The sequence below is a fragment of the Narcine bancroftii genome, chromosome 1, assembly GCF_036971445.1.
Source record: "Narcine bancroftii isolate sNarBan1 chromosome 1, sNarBan1.hap1, whole genome shotgun sequence".
Classification (NCBI taxonomy): domain Eukaryota; kingdom Metazoa; phylum Chordata; class Chondrichthyes; order Torpediniformes; family Narcinidae; genus Narcine; species Narcine bancroftii.
Window position 1 is genome coordinate 352,526,699 of NC_091469.1, and position 10,566 is coordinate 352,537,264.

General features: G+C 43.0%; 1 protein-coding gene and 1 long non-coding RNA gene across 4 annotated transcripts in view; one reads left to right on the forward strand and one right to left on the reverse strand.

Moving 5' to 3' along the window:
• The window catches only part of LOC138749517 (uncharacterized), a 145,884-nt gene that overhangs the window by 89,866 nt on the left and 45,452 nt on the right, over window positions 1–10,566 (reverse strand). The window lies entirely within an intron of this gene.
• Window positions 1–10,566, forward strand: part of LOC138749511 (uncharacterized) — a 92,442-nt gene that overhangs the window by 75,681 nt on the left and 6,195 nt on the right. For both annotated transcript variants that reach the window (XM_069910942.1, XM_069910952.1), the window contains exons 7-9: window positions 296–403; window positions 2,634–2,695; window positions 7,591–8,224. In XM_069910942.1, coding sequence (XP_069767043.1) covers window positions 296–403; window positions 2,634–2,695; window positions 7,591–8,224 — 804 coding nt within the window. The remainder of the gene's footprint in view (window positions 1–295; window positions 404–2,633; window positions 2,696–7,590; window positions 8,225–10,566) is intronic.

Sequence of the window (10,566 nt, forward strand, 5' to 3'; positions counted from 1 at the left end):
TGAAGACTGTGTCATGAGAAGAACATGCTAAATTAAAGTATGGGTAAATTACTGTGGCATCTGGTTAGAGTATTTGGAGCTTTTGATGATGATAAAGAAGGTAAAAATGTTAAATTGCTCCAGTTATGCATGAAAATGGCACAGAAATGGAATGAGATGAGAAGGAACGATTGGAAAATGAACCATGGTGTTGGAGGGAGAATGATGCAAATGAAATGGTAAAAGGGCTAGGGAGGGGAAGGTGGGTTTGGTAGGGACAAAATTCAGTTATAACCTTGCTCTCCTTCCATTGTAGATGACACAATGTTGATTATTGTTGTGGGCATTGCATGTGGATGTACAATACTTATGGTGTTTATCTGTGCCATAATATTCCACAGAAAGTTCCTGGCAACTCTAACAGGTATTTTGAGATTATTTCTATCTTGGTGTCAGAAAAAATAGTAAATGTTTTTTTTTAAAACACTTGCATGTTTTCCCCTCACTGTAGAAAATTGAATATCTATCAGGACACTCCTCAGAAATGTTCCCTTTGCCTTGCTTACTTTGATGAATAGAAATATGTGCAATTATATCGGGCCCTTCATACCTATCCTAATGCACTTTATAAGGAATGAAGTACAGGTACGTAATCTTTCATCCGAAATTCTGAAAACCGAAAAATTCTGAAAACTGAACATTTTTTCCATGGATGTTGTCTGCACACCAAAACTCACGTTTGGTGCCAAACATGATCCGAACCGATCCTCATTCAACTTGCGCTTGGATATTCCATATCAGTAATTAGTGGAACCCCAGGGAATCCTTATTTTATAGGTACCAGTGGGAAAACAGAGTTCAGTGCCTTTGATTCACCATATGTGGATTCCCAGTTCCTTGTAGACAGCCCGACACCTTGGTTGGGCAGTAGGTTGGGGTGAGGGTCCACTGTCGGGGCATCAGGAGATCGGATGGTCACCGCAATCATCCCCCATCCAGCGTCCGAATTGGGAACTTGGATGAATGGTAGGTTGGAGTGAGAGTCTGCTGTTGGATTATTGGGAGCTTGGATGGTCGCTGCCAACACCTCCATCCAGTGCCGTCGCAACACTTTCCCCCCCCCCCCCCTTCTCCCCACCCCAACCCGGTCCAGTGTCTGAATTGGGAGCTCAGATGAGTGGTAGGTTGGGGCAAGAATTTGTGGTCAGGAGTTCAGATGGGCAGGCACTCAGGTGTCAAGGGTTCGGATAGGTGGGCATCCATGATATCGGGTTTAGATGGGTAGGCATCCAGGGTGAGGATCCACAGCCTGGAGCTCAGATGAGCGGGCTGTCGGGAGCTCCAGTGGGTGGATGACTGGAGCAAGGATTCTCTGAAGGGGCATCGGGAGCTCCAGTAGTCATGCAGCCAGAGTGTTGGGAACTATGGTTGGCTGACAGCCAGGGCATCAGGAGCTATGATTGGTGGACTGTTGGGTCGAGGGTATGATATCGGGGTATCAGGAGCTTGATGGCCACTGAAAACACCCCCATTCCAGTGCCGATACAAACACCCCGTCCAGTGCCGCTACACCCCCCCCAGCCCATCCAGAGACCCTTCTAGTTGGATTGTTATGCACAATTACTTAACGTACCACTGTTACTATTATTCAATTATCTGAAAAATTCTGAATTCCAAGAAGTGGTTTGTCCCAAGGGTTTTGGATAAAAGATTATGTACCTGTATTTTATGATGTATATTGTATGAGAATCAAGAACTCAGAATGAAGTCTGAAAATTTGATCTCTGCTGACCTCTGCTGACGGCACCTATCTCAACAGCAGAAATTCTGAACAGTGATGGGCTTATAGTTAAGAAAATGTGCCATCAATGGTACAGTAAAACCTCATTAGAATGCAGTAGTTGGGGTCCAAGGTTTCATACTATATTACAGCTGAGTCGCGGAACAGATGCAGGGGCGGCCCTGACTTCACGTGGCGGCTGCCCCTGAACCGAAGTCCAGCACCAGGGGGCAGGGGCAGCGAGGAAGGGGGCTGTCAGGCGTGGGGAGTTGAGTTGCCGGCTGATTGTCATCAGCCTGCCCCTTAGCAGTTTGGGGTCCAGACTCTCATGTTATAAGTGATTCTGCGGATTAACGAATCGCTTTCTAACGAGGTTTCACTGTATTTTAATGGATTAAATGCACAACTTAAATGCACAGTTATTGCCTCATATTTAGCTGAAACCTCCTTAATTGATTATCGGAGTGGTAGTTTATTAGATTTGCTCAACTACCAACCAAGGAAACATCAACTTACATCTCCCCTATCCACCCCTTACATTTTATGGTATAACCTCCTATTATTATAAACTGAAGTGAGTGTAGAAACTATCATTTTAATATCCCCTCACTTAATTAATGTGCTATCCCAGGAACTAACATAGTTTGTGATATCAGTTATTGCTGTTTATTGGGTTGATTCCATCAAAGATTGGCATGGATGCTCCACACCAAGTAGCTGTGATCATTGTGAATTAAGGATGATAATTTTTATTCTCTGTGTGCCTGTCATTGGTTTTGCAGACAAGGATAATTACTCTTGATTTAAGTAGTGTTATTCTCATTGTGCATTGGATGAAAGTTTGACTGCAACTTTTTTAAAAATCTTAACACAGAATCTGTTCAACAAAGATTTACTCACACCTGGTGCAATGTGAGTGGGAGAAAGAGAAACAAGGTAAGCTTGTCAGAAGCGAAATTGATGTTTTGAAAGTGGAAACCTTAGCAGTAGTCAGACAGATGTTGCTGGAGTGATAGAAACAGCAGTAAGAGGCAATAAAGAGTTTAAAAAGTCAGGGAGGCAGTGGTGAGGCTCTTTGAGTTTTATATTCATTCACAGATACAAGGCTATTTGGTAAGGCAGTATTTATCACACACCCCTTGTGTCCTTGAATTGCTTTGTTCCTTCAGAATATAAAATGGAAACATAGAAGTAGGTTTGTCAGCCCCTTGCCCCTGCTCCATCATTCCATAAGGTTATGGCTGACCTACTACTCAGCCCATTCTCTGTACTAATCCTGTGTACCTAGAGTTCCTTAATTTCTAAAAAAATGCATTGATCTGGTTTTCTTTAAATATTCAGTGACTGAGCCTTCTTGCTCCTATTCACTTCGCCCAAGATTGAGAAAGATTTCTTCATCTGTCTTGAATGACTCATTTCTTATTTTGATAACCCAGAAAGAGAAAACGTAGGAATCAGAATCTGGTTTATTGTCAAGAATTGTTGTTTTGCTGCCGCAGTCTGATATTGGTAGAACAAGGTGCAAAATTACTATCAATTAAAATTTCATGTCCAAAATATAAAAAATAAATAACGTGAATTTTAAAAAAAATGAGATAGTGTCCATAGGTCCATTGTCTGTTCAGAAATCTGATAGCAGAGGGGGAAGAAGCTGTTATTGTAATGTTGAGTGGGAGTCTTCAGGCTCCTGTACCTCTTTCCTGCTGGTAGCATTGAGAAGATGGCACGGTCTGGGTGGTGAGGGTCCTTGATGATAGAAGCTGCTTCCTTTGAGACACAGACTCTTAAAGATGTCCTTAATGGAGTGGACGAAAACCCTTGAGGGCCCTGGCTGAGATCACAACTCTCTGTTGTCTGTTCTTGTCCTGTGCATTGGTACCTCCATACCAAACAGTCTTGCAACCAGTCAGAATGCTCTTCACGGTACACCTGTTTAAATTTGCAAGAGTCTTTGGTAACATACCAAATCTCCTCAAACTCCTGATGAAATATAGCGACTGGAGTACCTTCTTCCTGATTTCATTGACATGATGGTCCCATCGATAGGTCATCAGAGATGTTGATACACAGGAATCTCAAGTTTCTTACCCTGTACACTGCTAACCCCTCGATGAGGATTAGTTTGTGTTCTCCTGGCTTCCCTTCCCTAAAGTCAACAATCACTTCCATAGTTTTATTGATGTTGAGTGCAAGGTTGTTGTTGTGACACCACTCAACTAGCTGATCCATCTTACTCTTGCATGCTTCCCCATTGCCATCTGTGACTCTGGCAACAACCATATTGTCATCAACAAATTTGTCGATGGCATTTGAATTGTGCCTCATGACACAGTCATGGGTGTAGAGAGAGTAGAGCAATGAGCTAAGTGCACATCCTTGAGGTGCAGGAGGAGATGGTGTTATTGATCAGTACTGACTGTCCCCTTTACTCCACACCTCAATGAGTTCCACAGATGCCATGATGCTGAACTCTTCTGTCAACTCCATCTCCCTGCCCTCCACCACATCCAGGATTCTGCACTCCCCACTACAGATACCTTCTCCTGCCAAACACCCAATGCCTCCTCCTGGACACCTTGTTCCAGTCTTCTGCCCACTCTGGACCTTGATATTTCTAACTGCCACCGAGACATCAACCATATAAACTTCACTACTCCCTTCACTCATTCCAATCTCATCCCCCTGGAATGTTTTCTACAATAATCCCAACCTCACCATCAAACCTGCAGACGTGGGTGGCACTGTTGTGTTCTGGCGCACTGACCTCTATCTGGCCAAAGCCAGACGACAACTCTCAGACACCTCCTCTTACTTACCCCTCCAACAGGACCCCACCAAAACTCATCAAACCACTGTATCATGCACCATCTCTGAATTCAAATACTTCCAGTCATTTCCCTCACACAGCCTCCTACCTTATTGTTTCCCAACCCCACACTGCCCATTTCTACCTCCTATCAAAGATCCCCAAGACCAATTATCCCAACAGACCCATCATTTCCTCATGCTCCTGCCCCACTGAACTAGTATCCATTTACCTAGACTCCGTTTTGTCCCCCCTGTTCCAGTCCCTCTCCACCTACATCCAGGACACTTCACATGCCCTTTATCACTTCAACAACTTCCTGTTCCCTGATCGCATTTGCTTTCTGTTTACCATAGACATCCAAACACTGTACACCTCCATTCCCTATATCGAAGGCCACAAAGCCCTTCGTTTCTTTCTGGAAAATAGACCCAAACAATTCCCCTCCACCACCACCCTTTTCCGGCTGGCAGAACTTGTTCTCACTCTCAATAACCTCCTTTAACTCATTCTACTTTCTCCAGGTCAAAGGGGTAGCCATGGGTACCCCCATGGGCCCCAGCTATGCCTGTCTTTTTGATGACTATGAGGAGCAATCCATGCTACAAGTCTTCACAGGCAAGGCCCCGCAACTCTTCCTCCACTACATCGATGACTCATTGACTTTATCCACTTTGCTGCCAACTTGCACCCCAACCTCAAATTCACTTGGTCCATCTCTAGCAACACTTACCTTTTTCTCAATCTCTCTATCTCTATCTCAGCAGATATACTCTCGATGGACATCTCTAAACCCACCAAATCCCACAGTTGCCTCAACTATACCTATTCTTTGTAAGGATTCCATCTCCATCTCCATCACATCTGCTCCCAGGACAATGTCTTCCATGCCAGATCATCAGAGAAATCCTCCTTCTTCAAACAACGTGGCTTTCCCTCCACCAGTATCATCTCAGCCTTACCTACATATCCTCCAGTACCCACACATCTGCCCTGGCCTCCTCTGCCCCCATTTGCAAGAAGGACAGGATTCCCCTTGTCCTCACCTACTACTCCACCAGCATCGATGTCCAACGCATCCTCCTCTGCTATTTCTGCAACCTACCACATGATCCCACCAACAGCTACATATTACTCTTTCCACCTTCCCCAGAGACCACCCCCTCCATGACTCCCACATCCACTCCTCCCTCCCTACCAGTCGTCCACTTGGTACCTATCTCTGTGACCACATGTAGATGCTCCACTTGCACCCACATGTCCTCCCTCACCACTATTTGGGCCCCCTAACAGTCCTTCCAAGTGAAGCAAAGTTTCACTTGTGAATCTGCAGGGGTCATCTACTACATCTGGTGCTCTCATTGAGGTCTCCTCTACATCAAAGAGACTGGGCAGTGCCTGGGAGATCGCTTTGTTGAGCATCTCGGCTCTGTCCACTGTGATAGTGTGGATCTCCCAATAGCTATCCATTTCAATTCCTGTCTCATTCACTTGCTGATGTATCTGTCTATGGTCTCATGCACTGGCAGACTGACACTGCCCGCTAATTGGAGGAACAACACCTCATCTTCCGTCTGGGCACCCTCCAACTAAATGGCATTAACATCAACTTCAGCAGTTTCTGTTAACCACACCCCCCCCCCCCCCCATTCTTCTTAATCTGGTGCCTTTCCCCCAGCTCTCTCTCTCTCTCTCTCTCCCTTTTTCCCTCTGTCTCCTTTCACCGAGCCAAAATCAATTCTCACCTTTCCTTTTATCATATCCAATTAATGCTTTTTGACTGTGGTCTGGACTCCTTCCCCTGCCATTCTTCAGTCTTTATTCAAATGCCTTCCTGTGTTTTTGCTTATACGTTGAAGGGCTCAGGCCTGAAACATCGGTAATGTATCTTTACCTCCAATGGATGCTGCAAGACCGGCTGAGTTCTTCCAGCATTTATGTGTGTTTTAACTATAATCACAGCATCTGTAGTCTTTCATGTTTCACCCCCAATATTGAACTGCACTTCAGGTTAATGATTTCTTGTGGGGTCATTTAGGTTTTCAGAGGAGGATTCAGGGATATTGACGTAATGTTGCTATCATATGGTACATAATGTAAAAAAAATGAGGTTAACAACTTTGGTGGAAAAAAAATAGCAATATAAATTTAAAATTTCTTAATTTCTGAATGGTGAGGGATTGAAACCCAAAAAATACCACCCTTTTCCCTAATCTATTCTGCTGGTTAAAACCTCAAAGGATTTCAGGATTGTCATATATGGTATAGTTCACAATAAGGGTCCAGCATTTTCCTGCTGCTGATGCCAGGCTAAATGATCTGTAGTGTCTTGTTTTCTCTCTCCTTCCTTTTTCAACAGAGGAGCTCTTTTTCTACCTTACAATTTGTAAGAACAATTGAAGAATTGTCATTGTTTTGATAGGTGACAACTAGTGCATATACTATTTCTATAGTCAGCTGCATCACAGGGTTGGGATACAAGCAATATGTCGTGAGGATTTTTACCATTGATTTCTCATTTCTTAATTTCTTTACTAAAACTAATTGGAGCAATTGATTCACTCTGGATCTGTACTTCCTCATAATTTAAGGCTAATTTTCTGACTCTTTTTCTCAAGATATTTGTTTAATTTCAAGTCTGGAGTCACATAAAGCCTGGACCAGAGGAGGATCACATGTATCCTTTCCTGATAGAGATCAATGAACCAGTCAGGATTTGAAAAGTCACCCTTGCTGATCCTAAGTTTTCATTCCAAATTTATGTATCACAATAAATTTCTCAAATTCATCTATTATAATTGTAGGTTGAGAACGATGAACATCTGGCCATAATGCCTCAGTGTTGTTCCAGCTACAACAGAAGCTGGGGCCTGATTTGGAGGGAGAGATTTTTCCTGACAGAAATGTTCCTTTTTTCAGTTTTTTTTCAAACCTGGAAATGCTGCACTGGACACTTTAAAGCTTCACTTCAAATCACTTTTATTTTCCCTGTCAACCCATCTGAAAAATTTCTGTTGCTTTCTAGGAAGATCTTCCTGCTAATCTCATGATTAAATCAGATAACCACGGCTGGGACCCAGAGAGTGATTCTTTTCTACCTCACAAAAATCTGGTTAAGGCAACAGATGAAAAAGGTTCCGTATTCTGTACATGTGCAGACTGTCCAGATTATAGCCCTTTATGGAATCCTCATTGCAGAATCAAGACTTTGTGGACTGCAAAACATTCCCTGGAGATACCAAATGAAAATCCAGACACATCGTACAATATCAGGAATGAAGGGGGAGATTCCACCACAATTGTTTTGGTAGATGCAAGCAGTGGAACCTCACTAAATCCCCTTATGTCTGAGGGATATGAGATAGAAGAGTCAATTCAGAATGATTCATCCACACAAGAAGACAGGAAGGGTATCTATGCCTTCAGAAACATCCAAAAACAAGCTCCAGCGACAGACAGCCCATCTCTGTTGTCCTCTCTTCCATCAAGAACACATTGTCCTCCAAATCATGATTGTCACATGTGCTGTCAAAGTAACTCTTCCAGTTCCGCTCAGGAGGCTGAGAATATTCACGGACTTGATTCTAGCAACCATACTTCTAACTTTACAAATCTCAGTGGTGAATATAGTCATAATACAGGAAACTCTGTGCCATCTGGTAAGTTAATCTATTTATTTTAAAAACTTTGAAATGAATGCAGAAGTATGCAGTGCAAGTGCATGTCAAATAAGACCCCCCCATCTTACACCACCTTATAATCTCATTGCTTATCTATTTCATGTTAACTTTCCTGCTCATATTTCACTGAAACTTACAGGGTTCACAGTCATTTTCTGCTGAATTCTAACTTTCTCCCAGATCAGAATGAGGAATGTAAAATGAAGGGGATCACAGTCTCAATGAAGGGAAAAAGTCAATTAGAAATGAGATGAAGAGCAATTTCTTCATTTAGATGCTGGTAACTATTTTCAGTTCCTGACCTAGGAGGGCTGTGGAAGTTCACTCATTGGAGTTCTTTCAAAACAGAGATCAGTAGATCTCCAAATATTACAAGAATCAAAAGATATGGGAAGAGGGAAAGAAAAAAATGGGGCTGCAAGATGGTCCATAATCTTAATGAATGCTGAACAAATCCAAAGGCCCCGATGCTGGTGAGCAGGCCTGCAGGGCCCTCTCCTAAATGTTATATTTTTACATGCACATTCTTACTCCTTGATTTCTTGAATCTACAGAAATCTACTGATCTCAATCCTGAATATAAATATTGAATTCAATGGCTCTAAGTCGAGATTCATAACCATCTATATGAAAAAATTTCTCCTCATCACAATCCTAAACATTTAACTTGTTTCACTAGGTGAGGGGAAGGAGATGAACATAGAACACTACAGCACAGTACAGGTCCTTCAGCCCTCAATGTTGTACTGACCCATATATTCCTTAAAATATTACTAAACCCTCCCTACCCTGAAACCCTTACCTGTGCGGTGACCTTGAGAGATAAATGGATTTAGATTCCAAGGTCCCTCTGTTCATCCACACTCCTAAGTAACCAACCATGAACTCTGTACTCAGCTTTCTGGTTTGTCTTTCCAAAATGCATCACCTCAGACTTATCCAGATTGAAATCCATCTGCTACTTTTCTGCCCAACTCTGCATCCTGTCTCTATTCTTTTGTAACCGATGACAACCTGCAGCATCATCCACAACTCCTCTAACCTTCATATCATCTGCAAACTTACAGACTTATCCTTCTGCCTCTTCATCCAGGTCATTTATATAGATCATAAAGAGCAGGGGTCCCAGAAGAGATCCTTGCTGAACTCCATTAGTCACTGACCTCCAGGAAGAATAATTTCCTTCCACTACTACTCTCTGCTTTCTACATGCAGGCCAATTTTTATCCAAACAGCCAAGTTTCCACGGATCCCATGCCTCATGACTTTCTGAACAAGTTTCTCATGGGGGACCTTGTCAAATACCTTAGTAAAATCCACATAGACCACATAATCCACCCTTCCCTCTTTAAGTTCCTTTGTTACCTCCTCAAAATATTCATTTAGACTCATGAGGCACAATCTTCTCTTCACAAAGCCATGCTGACTATCCTTGAGTAGACTGTACTTCTCCAAATGCTTATCGATCCCATCCTCAAGAATCCTCTCCAATAGTTTGCACAACACTGACGTAAGACTCACCGGTCTATAATTTTTAAACAAGGGACTTCATTTGCCATTCTATGGCACCTCCCCTGTGGCCAAAGAGGACTCAAAGATCATAGCCACTGTCCCAGCTATCTCTTCCCTCATTTCCCACAGCAACCTTGGGTATATCGCATCTGGCCCCAGGGACATCAGTTTTAATGTTTTAAAGAAGATCCAACACTTCCTCTTCCTTAATCTCAACATTGTCCAGCAATGATCCAGCAAAGTATTCATTTCGGGCCTTCCCAACCTCCTCCACCTCCAGGCACATGTTGCCTCCTTTATCCTTTAGCGGCCCCACCTTCACTCTTGTTATCCTTCTGTTCGCCATATTTCTATAGATCCGACATAAAGGCCTTCTCATGCTCCCTTCAAGCTCTCCTGTCCATTCTTAAGCTAATTTCTGTCTAACATGTACATCTCATGAGCCCTTCCTGTTTCCTGCTTCCTAAATCTAATGTATGCTTCTTTCTTCCTCTTGACTAGCTATCTCACCTGTTTCATCAACCACAGTTCCCTTTTCTTTCCACCTTTTCCCTGACTAATTGGGACAAGCCGATCCTGAACCCAGCATAAGTGGTCCCTAAACTTCCTCCAAATTAGTTCTGTATTTTCACCCTTGAACATCTGTTTCCAATTTACACTCACTGGTTTCTGCCTTATACCATTATAATTTTCCCTTCCCCAGTTAAACACATTCCCATTTTGTCTTTTTATCCTTATCCATAGCTATGCAAAAGCTCAGGGAGTTGTGGTCACTATCACCCACTGATAGGTCCACCACTTGACCAGGT